This window comes from Acomys russatus, chromosome 29, assembly GCF_903995435.1.
Source record: "Acomys russatus chromosome 29, mAcoRus1.1, whole genome shotgun sequence".
NCBI classification, from domain to species: Eukaryota; Metazoa; Chordata; class Mammalia; order Rodentia; family Muridae; genus Acomys; species Acomys russatus.
In genome coordinates this window covers 36412361-36428512 of record NC_067165.1, presented here as the reverse complement: position 1 = coordinate 36428512, position 16152 = coordinate 36412361, and the positions used below count along the sequence as shown (strand labels likewise).

General features: G+C 48.6%; 1 protein-coding gene across 1 annotated transcript in view; it reads left to right on the top strand.

Moving 5' to 3' along the window:
- Fhad1 (forkhead associated phosphopeptide binding domain 1) overlaps positions 1–16152 on the top strand; it is a 118664-nt gene that overhangs the window by 41639 nt on the left and 60873 nt on the right. Inside the window, 6 exon segments of the mRNA XM_051171653.1 lie at positions 671–738; positions 2798–2887; positions 4942–5046; positions 10409–10516; positions 12903–12986; positions 14213–14365. Coding sequence (XP_051027610.1) covers positions 671–738; positions 2798–2887; positions 4942–5046; positions 10409–10516; positions 12903–12986; positions 14213–14365 — 608 coding nt within the window.

Genomic DNA, 16152 nt, shown 5'->3' with positions numbered 1-16152 from the left:
GGTAGAGGGATTAGGAGAAAAAGAGGAAGAGTGCCGAGAATTCTGAGACAACGGTTTGGAAACAGCTCAGTCATAAAGCGCTTGCCACATGAGTGAGAGGACCCAAGTCCGATCCCCAGAACTCATGTAAAAAGTTGGCATGGCGGTGCACACTGTAATCCCAGCACTGGGAACCTGGACGCGAGAGGAGTCCTGGAATTTATTGGCCAGCCAGTCTAGATAACTGATGAGTTCTAGGAAGAGTGAGAGACCCTATCTGAAAAGAAGAAAGAAGGAAAAAAGAAAAGATAAACCATGATGGCTGGGTGGTGCTAGGGCACATCTTTAATCCCAGCACTCAGGAAGTAGATCTCTGTGAGTTCGAGGCCAGCCTGGTCTAATCTGTTCCAGGACAGCCAACGCTACACAGAGAAATCCTGTCTCAGGAAAATTTAAAAAAAAAAAAAAAAAACATGGCAGAAAGAGATTGAAGAAAAGTCAGATACCAAGCATCTCTCCTCCCTGAGGAAGATTTCTGTGTGGAAGACATGGTCACACAACATGGTCTCAGCCCCATTCCCGCTCCTGCGGTCCTTAGTGCCAGGGGTGTCCTTAGTGGCTGACAAATGGTAGCCATGACAGTAATCGTCACTGTGTTTTTTGATCTCTGTCCTTACTTTGTTTAAAACAGAGATGGTGACGTCTTTACAGAAAGACGTGTCGGCACGGAACGAACAGGTTCAGCAGCTGAAAGAGGAGGTAAGCCAAAACAAGGAAAAGGAATACCAGCTGGAGGCCCTGAACTCCAGGGTGAGTGTCTGGGTCACCATGTCCTCAGTCCTCAGTAAGAGGGACCTACGTTGGCCACGTGACATGCCTCCTCTTCACTCCTCTTGGACCTTCACAGCCTCCTCTCATAGCATTGGGTCCAGAGACATAATGAGCAATTGCCCAGAGACTAACTCCTGAAATGTCCTCCTAGAAAGGCTAACAGAGAGAGCCAAGTTCCCCACAGCTTTGCTTTTCTTCTAAGACTCATGTTCTCTTTAATTGTGTGTGTCTGTGCCTGGGTGTGTGCATGTGAGTGCAGACCCTGTGGAGGCCAGAAGAGGGCGCAAGATCCCTTGGAACTGGAACATTTGTAAGCTGCCTTTTGGGTACTGGGAACTGAACTTGGGTTCTCTAGAACAGACACTGCTCTTAAGCACTGAGCCATCTCTCCAGCCCCACTTCCCTGCAGCTTTTTAAAGAACAGTGAGTATCAGGCTTAGAATTAACACAATACAGATGATTCTAACCCAGAAAGTATGTCCATTATGTTCCTATGATATATATATATATATACCTATAATCCTAGCACTTGGGAGGCTGAGGCAGGAAGATCAAGAGTTCAAGGCTAGCCTGTGCTACATGAGACTGTTTCCAAAAAGTATTTGGAGGCTGGGGAGCCAAAGTAGCTGCTACTGCAAGCATGAAGATCTGAGCTGGGGTGACAGTCACACCCTCAAGGAAGCAGGGAGCTGACAGGAAGTAAGGGTGGGCTGTCAAATCTCAAAGTCCACCCCCACTGACAAACTTCCATCAAAAGGGTTCCACCTCTTGAAGGTTCTACGGCGTTCCAAAACAGCACCACCCGATGGGAATCAAGTGTTCAAACATATGAGTCAACAAGGGACATTTCACATTCAAACTGTCACATTAAGAAGACAGTGGGGGGTGGGCGTGGTGGCGCACGCCTTTAATCCCAGCACTCGGGAGGCAGAGGCAGGCGGATCACTGTGAGTTCGAGGCCAGCCTGGTCTACAAAGTGAGTCCAGGACAGCCAAGGCTACACAGAGAGACCCTGTCTCGAAAAACAAACAAACAAAAAAAAAAAAAAGAAAGAAGAAGAAGAAGAAGAAGACAGTAGGGGGCGGGGTGGGGCGGGACCTGGAGAGATGGCTCAGAGATTAAGAGCACAGTCTGTTCTTCCAAAGATCCTGGGCTCAATTCTCAGCAACCACATGGTGGCTCACAACCATCTCTAATGAGATCTGGTGCCCTCCAGAACAGTATATAGATAATAAATAAATAAACCTTTAGAAAGAAGACAGTGCAGGGGGGCGGGGGGTGCTTACACCTCCAGATTCTCTGACAGGATCCAGCCACTGGCTTTAGAGTGCATTCTGCTTTAGTTTCATGTCTGTTGCTGAGACAAAATATCTTGATTCCCCTGACCCAAAAAGAAACTTGGGAAAGCTTAGGTGAAGTCAAGACAGGATCTTAAAGCATCATGTCCTCTGTCACGTGCAGAGAGAGGGCAATCCCACAGATGCCTGCTTGCTTACCATCGGCTGGCTTTCTCCTCTCTCACACTGTCCTGGGCCCCTTGCCTAGGGAATGGCGCCACCCACAATGGTCTGGGTCCTCCCGCATCAATTAAAAGTAGAGTTGCGTTTCTCTCCCACTGCAAGCTGGTCGCATCCTAAGAAGTAGCAAGGGGCAGCCCTTAGAGCCACCCAGGTTCCCAGTGGCAACCCACACATGCTCCTTCACCCAGCTCTTCAAAGATGGGTTTTTTTCTCGTGACTTGGATCGCTGGCTACCAAAAAGGAATTTAGATCTCAGATCTCGAGAGAGAAGCAGGAACCCAGAGCCCCAGAAGCATCTGTGTGCCCGTCAGACACCAGCTGTCTCCCCTGCTGGAATGTGGGTGTGCAATTGAGATAGAAACAGCACAAAGTGCTCTCAGGGGGACCTGCCGGGGCCCTGGGAACGCCCTCCCCCGCCCTCACTCCCGACACCTGCACACCACCAGCTTTGGCCTCTCTCTCCTCAGTGTTCCATGCTGAAAGAAGAGCTAAGAAAGGAAGAAGCTCAGAGGGGCTACAGGGAGGCTCAGGAGAAGGAGTTGAAGCTCTGCAGAAGCGTGAGTTGACTGGCCTCATCCCTGGGCACAACCTCGCAGACAGTCTCTGACCTTGACATTCTTGGGGATAGCTATGCCCCCTTCTCAAGCGTGAGATTCTAGCTCTGCTGTTCGGAGGAAGCCATAGCAGCTTCTCTGGCCAGCTAGCTGTTTTTCTCATGGGTTTCCCTGGGGGTGAGCAGGGACAAGGGCAGGAGGCCACACCTGCCGCTGTAGTACAAGTTCCTTCAAGTTCTCTGCCCTGGACCTATGTTTACCTAGATCTAAGTTCCCCCATCTTTAAAGGTGGCTACAGGCACAGGTGGTGTTGTGAACACAAATATCGTCTGTGTTTTAACAACAGAGATTTTATACCACCGAGTAAAAAGGAAAAAAAGAAAATGAAAATTGTTTGCCTTAAAGAGAAGGAGTCCTGAAAAATAACTGCAAAGGGGCTGGAAGGATGGCTCAACAGTGCTCTTGGGGAAGACCTGAGCTCAGCTTCCGGCACCTGTATTGTGTGACTCACAACCACCTGCGGTTCAGTCCCAGGGTGTCTGATGCCCTCTCCTGGCTTTAAAGGGCATACACACACACACACACACACACACACACACACACACACACACACACACGCACACACACACACACTTAAAAATAAGCCTCTAAAAAAATGACAATGATCATTTCTAGTTCCATCCATTTGCCTGCAAATGTCAAGATTTCCTTGTTTTTTAATAGCTGAGTCATCTTCTGTTGGTGGGAAGGCCCAGCTGCACACAGAGGAAGGGGAAGCAGGCTATCCGGACGAGACCTGATAGGCTGTGGTCTGTGGTGGGGGAGGAGGTCCCTTCTGTCAGAGGTCTATGGGAAAGGAATAGGGCAGAAGACGGAGGGAAGGTGGGAACGGGAAAACACAAGTGAAGGGATAGCAATTGGGATGTCATCTGAATGAACTATAATAAATTTTTTAAAATTAGTAACAGCAAAAAAAAAAAAAAATGACAGTGAAAGCATGATCTTTATTTCAGTGTCTCACCTGTCACCCACCAAATAACTTCCATTCTCTGGACGCTCAGCCCCTCGACATGAAGAGCAGCTGTCCTCTTCCACACACTAAGAACAACTTTTTTTCTGCCTCAAGTATAATAATAATAATAATAATAATAATAATAATAATAATAATAACAACAACAACAATCTGACTGTTCTGTTTTTCAAAGAATCATTGTTTTAGTTGATCTGAAAATACACTTATAGAGTAGTGAACCCTAGTGAGTTAATGAGTATCTTGTCCATGTCTGTATGGCATGCATGTTTGTGGACACACATGTAGGGAGAGGTGTGTGTGTGTGTGTGTGTGTGTGTGTGTGTGTGTGTGTGTGTGTGTGTGTAGAACAGCTCCCCGCATAGCTTTTATCCCTAGCCATCTTGCTCTGGATTTGATTGGCAGGCCCTGTCTCTGACTTCTGACTCTGGAATTACAAGCCAGTTACCACACCCGTCAGGTTTTTACTTGGGCTCTGAGGATCCGAACTCCAGGCTTCATGCTTGCACAGTAAAAAATGAACCACTGAGCTGTTCTCCCAAACCCTTCTGATGATTGTTTTTTCTTTTCAAAGAAATTAATTATTTTTCTCTATCAGGGTCATTGACTATATTAATTGAGGGGAACGGGGAGAAGTCGGCTTTGCCTGCAAATGTACAGCAGAGAAGGAGCCTAACTGACTGGAATGGATCCTCCCTGAATGAGCCGCAGATATAAGGGGGGTCCAGCGGGAAGGGAGCCTTCTGTTTAGGAGGTGACTCTGGCCATGCCTAATTTTTTGTTTTGTTTTGGTTTTTTTGTTTTTTGTTTGTTTTGTTTTGTCAGACAGGGTTTCTCTGTGTAGCCTTTGCTGTCCTGGACTAACTTTGTAGACCAGGCTGGCCTCAAACTCACAGCGATCCGCCTGCCTCTGCCTCCCAAGTGCTGGGATTAAAGGTGTGCACCGCCACTGCCCGGCTGCCATGCCTAATGAAACTTGAACTCTCTGTGGTTGCTGTTATATTATTTTATTTTATTTTATTTTCAGCAAATGCAAGACATGGAGAAAGAAGTGAAAAAGCTCAGGGAGGAACTGAAGAAGAATAGTACCAGTCAGAACATCATCTCCAAGACGCTACGAGAAAAGAGCAAGGTGCGTGTTTGAAGGACGCTTGTCTGTCCATGACCACAGGAGACAGGGTGTTGGTTGGCAGTACAGTCCCGCTGCGCCTGCACAGCGCCCCCGTGTGGCCGATGCTGGCAACTGCCGCTCCTCAAGGATAGGAGCAAGATACACAGACTAAAATGACTCCATGTATATCTCAATGAGACTTGCCCCACCTGCAGATACCAGTGTGTTGCTTTTCCTGTCCCGGGAAATGTGGCACCATTTCAGTGGATGGTAACCGCACAGAGCTATCTAAATTTTAAATAAACTAAAAGCCAATAAAATGAGTCAGGGCTGAGGAGATGGCTCAGTATGCAAGCGTGGGAATCTTGGTTTAGGGCCCCAGATCCTATGTAAAAGCCATCTGTGGTGGCACATATCTGTACATTCCAGCACCAGGGCGGATGGAAATATGCAGATCCCAGGGGCCCCTCTAACCAGCCAATCTAGAAGCATCAGGCTCAGTGAGAGACTCTGCTTTAAAACCAAAAACAAATACAAAAAAAAAAAAAAAAAAAAACCAACAACAACAAAAAAAAAAACAATGTGGAAAATGATAAAATCACTCAAAATCCCAATATGGCTGTGGGAGGGGATCATGCGGTCCCACTCTGAGCAGGGGGCGCCATTAGCAATTGAAGGCTGCTGGGTGAAGAGTCAGTTTCCATCCAGGATACAGTCCCTAAGAGGCTGTCCATGCTCCCAGAAGATCACCTCACAGCTGTGCATATATTGGCAGCACTAAATGGACACTCACCTGCGCGTGAGCATGCGCGCGCGCGCACACACACACACACACGCATAAAAATAAAATTAATATTTTAAAGTGACGGTTATTAGAAAAACTTATAAGTTAAATCCTATCTGTAAAATAAAATTTGCCCTGGGAAGAATGTGTCCAAATAAAAACGATTCCAAGGCACTGAAAGTGGAGACGTTTGGCAGTGTGCCAAGCCACTGGCTCAATGTACTGCACCCTGCAAAATACCTTCTCAGGGAAAATTAGTTAACTTTGGCTTACCTCATCATTAAAGCATTGTAGTCATAGTGACAGAACCAAGCTGTTTTCTAGACCATACATTTTCCTCTAGGTGAGGCTTTAGCTGCACCCCACAAGTTCTAGAATGTTTTTCATTATTACTCGGAACCCAGTCTTTCCCAGTGCCCACTATTGTTTCTTCTCTGAAGCATAACAGATTTCTTCCTTCCTTCCTTCCTTTCTTTTTCTTCCTTTCCTTCCTTCCTTCTTCCATTTATTTATTTATTTTGGTTTTTCGAGACAGGGTTTCTCTATGTAGCTGTGGCTGTCCTAGGCCCACTTTGTAGACCAGGCTGGCCTCGAACTCACAGAGCTCCGCCTGCCTCTGCCTCCCGAGTGCTGGCATTAAAGGCGTGCGCCACCACACCCAGCTTGGAGCTATTTTCTGATAACTAAATATATGAGGATTTCTTGGCTACCTTTCATTACTGGCTTCCAGCTGGATTACGTTGTGAACAGAGAGCTCTTGTTCTGTGTGATTTGTGGTCCCTGGTTTCAACTGAGGTTTTCTTGGTGGTCTGCACGAGGCCCATACTTGTTTCATATGTGCCTACTGGAAGGATATGCACATTCCGCAGGGGGCACAGTGCTCGTTTGACTATTGTGATGCTTAGTGTCTCATTGTCAACTGCCAGCTCCTATGGCCACCAGAGAAAGGAGCCTTGGTTGAGGAATTATCTAGATCCAGGTGCTCTGTGGGGGTTATCTCGATTGCTAATTGGTATGGGAAGAACCCGCCCCACTGTGGGAAAAACCATTCCCTAGGCTGTTCCCCAAACTGTATAAAAAGAGAGAAATCTGAGGCTAGAGGGATGGTGTAGAGGTAAAGAGTACTTGTTGGTCCTTCAGAGGACGGACCTGAGTTCATGTCCTAGAGCCTACATCAGGTGGCACACAACATGTGACCCCAACTCCATTTGGTAGAATATCCAACACCTTTGTCCTCCAAGGCACCTTCACCCATGTACAAGTGCACACATGCCTGCACACACACACACTCGTGCATATACACATGCACACTTTTAAAGAAAGATTTATTATTATGTATACAGTACTCTGCCTGCATGTACATCTGCAGGCAGAGGAGGACATCAGATCACATTATAGATGGTTGTGAGCCACCATGTGGTTGCTGGGAATTGAACTCAGGACCTCTAGAAGAGCAGACAGTGCTCTTAACCACTGAGCTATCTCTCCAGCCCCATACATGCACGCTTTTTAGAGTAGAGAAAAGCAATTGAGTACCAAGCATCAGTGGCAGCATGCGTGTATTCATCCCTCTGTTTCTGACTGTAGATATGACATGTCTGGCTGCTTGACTTCTTCCCTTGACACCCCGACACACACACCGTTGATGGACTATAACTTGGAAACGTTAGCTAAATAAGTCCCCCTGCCCCGATTGCTTTTGCCAGGGTATTGCCCTAATTTTTAAAAATGATTATTCTAGTGTGTGGGTGTTTTGCCTACATGTGTGTCTGTACACCATGTGTGTACAGTACCCAGGGAGTCCAGAAGAGGGAGTCAGATCCCCTGGAACTGGAATTACAAACAGCTGTGAACCTCCATGTGGGTGCTGGGCATTGAACCTGGATCCTCTGCAAGAGCAGCCAGTGCTCTTAACCACTGAGCCATCCCTCCAAAGTGCTAGGATTAAGGGCACATAATGCCACGTCCGCTTCACTGATGGTTTCCATTGGCCTGTTTTTCTCCTATACTTCCTTGGGATTTTTTCACTCAGCTCTGCATCAGGTTAAAATAACGCAAAAGCTATTCCATCTTCCCCAAATCCAATACCAATGGAGTTTTTTTTTACTCTCTTGGTATTCTTTTCAGTTATTCTAAAATGCACTTTCAGCTTATCAAAACCCAGTGTATGTGGGTGATTTCGCCCCCACTCCGGGATGGCACAGTGGCCGCCAACGTTAACTCTTTAGCACCCCTCGTGCCGCACAGACTTACGCGGTACAGTCATCACTACCTACACTTCCCCTCCACACTGACACCCCAAAGGCAGAGCAGGCGCTTTTGTACATTCTGTGTTCACACCCACAGGCGCTGCGCCTTCCCAATGTCCCTGGTCTCCATCCAGGGTCCTCCCTCCTTCTTCTGCCTAAAATAATATATCCTTAAGGACTTAGGCTCTACTGATGACGACATCTCTCAGGGATGTGTGCGTGCGTGCGTGTGTGTGTGTGTGTGTGTGTGTGTGTGTGTGTGTGTGTTATTCTCCGTTCTGGAGCATATTTTGACTGTGCCCTGACTTCTCCGTTGACAGTGATTTCCTTCAGCATTCTGTAGCCCTCCTATTGTCTTCTGACTCTATGTCTACTACATACTTACTATTACTACATGACAGTTAGTGTGTAATTGGTCTTCTCTTGCCTTCTTTCTTTCTTTTTTTTTTTTTTAATTTTTTTTTTATTTTTAGGTTTGCTTTTTCTTTGACTCACAGCATAAGTTTAGTATCTCTGTTCCCTTAGCCCATTCTATGATCTGGAACCTGTTGTGTCCATTTAACGGACGAGGAGAGGGGCCTGAAGAAGTGTCTCAGAGCAGAACAGTGCACGTGAAGGTGCACGCTCAGTGAAGGGGCAAAAGCCAAGCCTCAGTCACGGGACTCTGGGCACAGCCACGAGCCACGTGTGACTACAGACACTGAAATCAATTCACTTTTAAAGTTCAATTCCTCCATATTCGTATTTAAAGACAAGATGTTATTTTAAAAGTCAGTTGAAAAATCCACCCCCTCCACTGAGCAAGGATGTAAATTTAAAACTCAGTGTCCCTAAGCACATGTCCCTTATTACCAGACATGGCCAGTGGCTGCCACACCAGGCAGCCCAGACTCTGGTCATCCAGGCCTCGTGAAAGGAAGCTGCTTCAGATGCTGCTGCTCCCGGCTGGGCGACTCTCACCAGTACCCCCGAGAATGCACTAGAAGGAAATGAATTGGAGGCAAGGAGACCATAAACCCTTAGGCCAAAGGTCCTCAGTACCCAGGTAGAGACCTAACAAAACTCTGAGGAGAGGTGCACTCCTAAGCATCTTCTTTGTGTCAGGGATGGGGCAGGCAGGGCCAGGGTGGAGCTGGGCTGTGACTAAAGCTGGCTCTTGGGGCTTTGGGCTGGAAAAGCATGGCAGAGGACACTAAGATGAGGGGTACAGAGCAGGCCCAAGGCCAGGCACGGAAGTCTTGCCTTCTTAGACCTAGGAGGTCTGCAGGGAGAACCACGAGAAGGCTTCTCAGGCAGCTTGAGACGGAGAGGCTCTTTGCTGCCCCACAGGGCTCTGACGAAAGTTCCCAAGGGCTTGGGGGTGTATGATATTTGTGCACCCCTCTCCAGATCCCAATAAGAGGCTTTATGAGGCTGCTTCAGCGTGTCACCCCTTTCTTTAGAAGAGTACCCCCACCTCTAATTCACGCCCGAGCTGTGGTCCCCACGGAAGTGAAAGAGACAATTCAGGAAGAGGAAGGAGATGACATGGGGGAGGGCAAGAGATGGAAACAAGGAATGTGTGTGCTCAGAATACATCATGTGCATGTGTTAGCATGACATGAAGAAGCCCCCTCTAATTAACATTACTCATTTGAAGAGGTTGTAAATAGAGAGGCAGCGGTTTTCCCATGATGGCCAGCAGAGGGCAGCACTGAGCACTCTCTCAGGTTTACAGGGAAGGGAGTAAGTAGCCACACTCCTTCCTGTGCCTGTCTCCTTTAAATGCCTTTGGCAAGTTCCAGCTCTTTCAAAGTCTTGCTTGGCTGGCTCCCTTAGCGGTCCCCACTGGTGACGTGGTCAGGGCAGTATTTCTAATAAGAATATTTACCAAGTCCTCTGTGGACCGCTTACTTGGGGTATCAGAATAACAGCAGGTGATTTATCTTCCTGCTTTATAAGGGACAGACAACCCTAGCACACACGGAGCTGCTTATGAAATCCCAACACTACTCCAAACACTCTTCACCCCACAGGAACTTGAGGCAGCCCTAATAACATCACCCACCCACGCCCCACGAAACAGCAAGTCACAGACCAGCCAAACAACTCTCTGAAGTCACATGACTTATTAGGGGCTTGGGTAGAACTAACATGGCTGATCTCAGGGAGTAAAGCCTGGTCCTTGGCCCCAGGAGATGGTGCCTTTAATCTGGCTTCCACACCATCCTTGCTTCTTACCCCTGCTGTGAGGGTTGCAACTTGTCCCTCTGGGACCCCCAACAGCCATCAGACCTCCTAGAGGGGTCTCCCCAGACTTCCTCACGGCCACATTAGCAGCAGCCAGCACATGCTTTCATCATCCTTTCAGGTTGAAGAGAAGCTTCAGGAAGATTCCAGAAGGAAATTGCTTCAGCTGCAAGAAATGGGGAACAGAGAAAGCCTCATTAAAATCAATTTGGAAAGGGCAGTAGGCCAGGTAGGAGCGTTTCGCAGCCTTCCTTGCTGGACTGCGTGCCCCAGGGGTCTTGTACACCCAGGAATCCAATTTTGGGTTGGGTAGATTTGTGTGTGATGCCTAAGACAGGAAGATGGTGCTGTCCTGTCCATCTCCTTATGTTGGGAAGTTCTCCCTCCAATAGTGTGCTGTAACCCAAGATGCTGGCCAGGCAGCCAACCCTACTCCAGGTCTTCCTGTGCCCCCTTCCCCCCCCCTCCTCTGCAAGTGCACACACATACACACAGTCCCTCTCCTTCTCCTTCTCCCTCTATTATTTTCAGTGCTGATATTTCCCCTGGTCTTCTGCCACCAGGGGCCCCCAGCAGATTCCCAGTGGCCATAAGGAAATGCCTCTATTTTTTTTTTTTTTTTAATAAATAAGCCCAAACGTCCAAAGTTCATGCTAAATAGAGATGATCCTGGGCAGGACAGTGAGAGCGTCCTCGCCCAGCTGGACAGGAGGGGCCAGTTTCCATTGCTCCAGCCCAAGACAGTCAATGGGTGTCCCACTGCACAGGGCCCTGCTGTGAAAGATAAGTAATGCCACAAGACTTTAGCAAAGGCCTTGGGGAGAGCCAATGAAAAGTCAAGCTCCCCAGGGCAGCTGCTCCCAGTTATCCGTGGGAAACTCTGCTCTGACACCCCACCTGGCGGTGCTCAGGACTCGCTCTGTGTTCTGAGATGTTTGTGCTTCTGTTTCGGGAGGAGGCTATACTGTACCCCTCAGCAGGGACTCAGACGGGGTGTGAACCAGCCCCCCCCCAAAAGGCTGAGAACCAGAATCCCATTTTGCTTAGCACCAAGTCCACAATGATTTCTCCTTACTACCATCCAAGCTGTAACCAGGCTTGGTCCCCACACTTGGGTCAAGTAGAGGCATCCTCCTCCATCAAATGATGCTAATCGTTGGTTGGACAGCTGTTAAAGCACTTCCTCAACCTATCAGACCTGTGATTTCTCTAGTTGGTCCCCAGTCCCCTCTCCCATCATGCAGGCTTGCCACTCTGCCCCTGGGCTGCTCGCTCAACTCCCTTGCTCTCTTATAAAGCACCTGACCTGCAGGCATGGCCTGTCATCCTTTGCCCAAAGGCCTTTATTTCTGCTCCAAACTGGCTCGCTCAAAGGATCCTGAGAGTGTGCCATGCAGTCTTCCCCTCCCCCTTGGCCTGTCCCTTTGCCTCAAGGCCCCGCCCTACCTGACATTCTTCTCGGGCTCAGCCCAGTGTCCCAGCTCCCAGCACACCATCCAAGAACCTGTCACCGCATCACTCTCGCCGTAGACAGTCATTCCCATAGACAGTCCCTCTAGTGGCACCAGGGATCCCCGACATAACCAACTTGGAGTTCTTGGCTTGACTGTCTTTGGTTCTGTCACGGAGTCTGGCTTCCCAGAGTTATGCATTCTAGGGACACCTTGACTTTGGTGTCATCTGGTGGCCCTCTGGGTCTCCTCGGGGATGTCTGCTAGTCTTTGGTGCCCACATCTGTCCAGTGGACCACAGATGCGGGTCATGGGCTGCAGTGGGAGTAAATTCTCAACCTGGCTTCGTAACCTCTGCTTCCTGACTTGGGGCCTTAGACTTGGGGTTCTATAAGCTTTACACATAGGGTATCCCCTCCACTCAAAGCTGAAAATCCCAGCCCATGGGAGGCGCCATAGGCTTCCATACCTAAGTACCCAGCAAACACCCACTGAGTGCCCAGTCCATGCCTGCACTGTGCTGGCTCCAGGGACAGAGAAGTGAATTACAGTGAACAGAAGCAGTGGGGCGGTTGATGTCCAAGGCACCTGGAGGCAGAAGTGTCCCTCTCCCCATCACCAATACTGGTAACAAATTCACTATTTCTTTCTTTCTTTCTTTCTTTCTTTTTGGTTTTTTTATTTATTTTTATTTTTATTTTTATTTTTTTTGAGATAGGGCTTCTCTGTGTAGCCTTGGCTGTCCTGGACTCGCTTTGTAGACCAGGCTGGCCTCGAACTCACAGCTATCCACCTGCTTCTGCCTCCCGAGTGCTGGGATTAAAGGCGTGCGCCACCACGCCCGGCTCTCACTATTTATTTCACAGCCTAGCAATTATGAGAAGGCACTCCTGGGCTTAGACTTTCAGTTGGGTAGTTGACTCACAAGGGGCTCTTTGGAGGGCCTGAGACGTATGTGCAGGGACCATGTGCCTGGGTCGGGTCGGTCACTAAGATATACTTGAAGTCTGCTGCTCTGTTCTGTCTACGGCTCTGCAAGCCAGCGCTCCATAGCCCTGAACAAACCATGCAGGCCTGTGGCCTGGACCCAGAGGTAGAGACCCCTCTCAGCCTTGCCTCTGTCTCAGCAACCCCTGCTGACCTGTTACCCTCTTTGTGCCACAGCTAGAGCACTTCAGAAGCCAGGTCATCAAAGCCACTTTCGGGAGAGCAGAGCCATTCCATGACAAGCCCGTCACCGACCAGCAGGTTAGTGTGGCTCTCGGGCCACGTGACTCGTTCGCTTCTGTCTCTGGGGATCTGGATGCCAGACCCCAAGAGCATATGCTTCTGTTTTTGTTAGTGACACATAGTTTTCACACTGTTGCTACGCCATAAAGATTTGTTTTGATTTTCGGGGATTTCCTGGCTTTTGAAGTGAAAGCTGGTTAAAATCCATTGAAATGTTACTTGTGGAGATCAAGTCCAGCCAGGCAGGCTCGCGTCTGGTCACCAGACACACACACACTGACGCTCTGTGAGCAGAGGGGTGGCCTGGCTTTGGTTCACATGCCTTAGCTGATCCCTCCCAAACTATAGTGTAGGTGTAGTGTAGTGTAGACAGGCCTCTGCCATGCTTGCCTTGTTATCTTGCCAGCCCTTTGTGGCCAAGAGCAGGTAAGAAGTTCACAAGCGGGGGTTGGAGAGATAGCTCAGTTGGTAGAGTGCTTGCCTTGCAAGCATCAGGACCTGAGTTCAATCCCCAGAGCACACATAAAGCACAATAGTCTGTGTGGCATTGCAGATGCTGGGGTTCAGCGTTCTCCGGCCAGCCTGCCTTAGCCTACTTGGCAAGTCCTAGGCCAGTGAGATGCCCTGTCTCAAGGAAACAAGGTGGGGCTGGAGAGATTGCTCAGAAGAGTGCTCCTTGCTCTTCCAAAGATCCTGAGTTCAATTCCCAGCAACCATATGGTAACTCGCAACCATCTGTCATAAGCTTTGGTACCTATACATGCAGACAAAGAACTGGTGTACATAATAAATAAATAAATCTTTTTTAAAAAGAGAAAACAAGATGGATGGGGCATGAGGAGTGGTAACCAGAGTGTCCTCTGGTCTTCCAAATGCACGCACGCACACACACACATGCTCTCTCACACATGTGCGTGCACACACGCGTGCACACACACACACACAAGCACTGAACATGCATACACACATCCTTCCCCACACACAGATAAAACACAAGCAGGCAGGTACAGGAGAAACTGGCCTGTAAGTGAAGCCACACGAGCCATTACTACAAGTGTGGAAAAATCTGGAACAAATGCCGAGCAACAGCACAGACCCCAGTTCCAGGGGGATGTGTCCTGGTGACAGAACTCATGTCCCTTCAGAGTCAGCACCTCAGGGCCAGGACCCGTGCCGTCATTCTGCAGTCGCTGCCTCACAGAGCGGGCTGTCCTAAGACATCTTCCTCTGTGTCCTCTGGCCAGCTGATAGAGAGGATCGTCCAGGTCACCGAGGACAACCTCAGCTTCCAGCAGAGGAAGTGGACCCTGCAAAAGGAGACCCATTTAAGCAACACCAAGCGGGAGGAGACCTCGGAGAACGTGGAAAAGCTGAAGGTGCTTCTTGACAATTGCCAGGTAGGCTCTAGGCAGCCAGCTTGCCATCCCCTTCTGAGCTGCTTGTCAAGAAATTGCCCTGCTTTCTGGGCCAGGTTGGGGAAAAAATGTTTTCCTTTCTCCCTCTCTCTATCTCTCTCTCTCTCTCTCTCTCTCTCTCTCTCTCTCTCTCTCTCTCTCTCTCTCCTCCGCTCTCTCTCTCTCTCTCTCTCTCTCTCTCTCTCTCTCTCTCTCTCTCTCTCTCTCTCTCTCTCGCGTGCGCGCGCCCGGTTTTTAGAGACAGGGTTTCTCTGTGTTAACCTTGGCTGTCCTGGACTCGCTTTGTAGACCAGGCTGGCCTCGAACTCACAGCGATCCACCTGCCTCTGCCTCCCGAGTGCGGGGATTAAAGGCATGCGCCGCCACCACCCGGCATGTTCTCCTCGACCTAGCATGCTCTCCTTTTTAAGATTCACCTCAGATATGGTCAGATATGGTCAGAAAAAGATGGCCACACATTTCCAGGTGGTGTCAGCCCTCTATCCCGCATCCTGTGTCTTTGGATCAAAAACACTAAGAGTGTCGTCCACTTATTTTCTCTATTAAACTCACAATACAGCTCGGACAGTAATGTGTTTGCTGTACAAGCACGAGGTCCTGAGTTCGAATCCTTAGCACACACCATAAAAAGATGTAACCCTGGTGCTTGGGAAAGCAGATGTAGGAAGATCCCGAGGACTTGTTATATACCCAGTCTAACCAAGTAAGCTACCCCTAGGTTCAGCGAGAGACACTGTCAAAAAAGATAAGCAGGGTGGGGGAGGGGTGTAGCTAAGGCCTAGTGTGCACAAAGCCCTGGGTTCGACCACATCACCACGTGAAACTGGGCATGCTGATACAGGCCTATAATCCCAGTGCTTGGGAGGCGGAGGCTCCAGGGTCAAGGTTATTCTCAGCTCCCTGGCAAGGTTGAAGCCAGCCTGGGTTTCATAAGACCTTATCTCAATCGTGTGAAAAACTTTTTTTTTTTAAATGTATTTATTTATCATGTATACAGTGGTCTGCCTGCATGCCAGAAGAGGGCACCAAATCTCATTACAAATACTTGGGAGCCACCATGTGGTTGCTGGGAGTTGAACTAAGGACCTTTGGAAGAGCAACCAGTGCTCTTAACCTCTGAGCCATCTCTCCAGCCCACAAAAAAACAAAAAAACCAAACTACTATCTTAAAGTCAGGAGGAGAGTGAGTATGGAAACCCCAACATTGGCCTCTGGGCTGCATACATGCTTCCCCCTAAATCAGCCATGTACCCGATAATTCTTCATCTTCTTTTGGGTACTGGCTTTTGTAGTGCAAAGGGTGTGACCTTTGCCCTTGTGCACAGTGGGCAAGTACTGTACCACCAAAGTCTATCCCCACTCTCAGACATTTCTCTCGTCATTTTTCTCCTAGCATGTACCTTGTGCTGGGCGGTGTAAGTTGCGTCGAGGCCATTTGAAGTATACAGAAGGACATACAAATGCCACACCACTTACTAAGGGATTTGAACTTCCTCAGATTTTGGCTTCTGTGTTGGAACTAATTAATTCCCCACAGATAGAAAGGGATGACTGTACCAACTTTGGGAAGTCCCCAGCTCTGGCTTTGAAAAAAGTAAGAAAGAGAACCACAGCTGGGGAAATGGTTCAGTCAGGAAATGGTTTCTGTGCAAGGAAGAGTGCTTGAATTTGATCCCATTTAAAAAAAAATAAAAGAAAAAAAAAAAGTGGAACGTGATAGTGCAGGCTTGTATTTCCAGAACTGGTGAGACAGAGAGAGCCACAGGGCT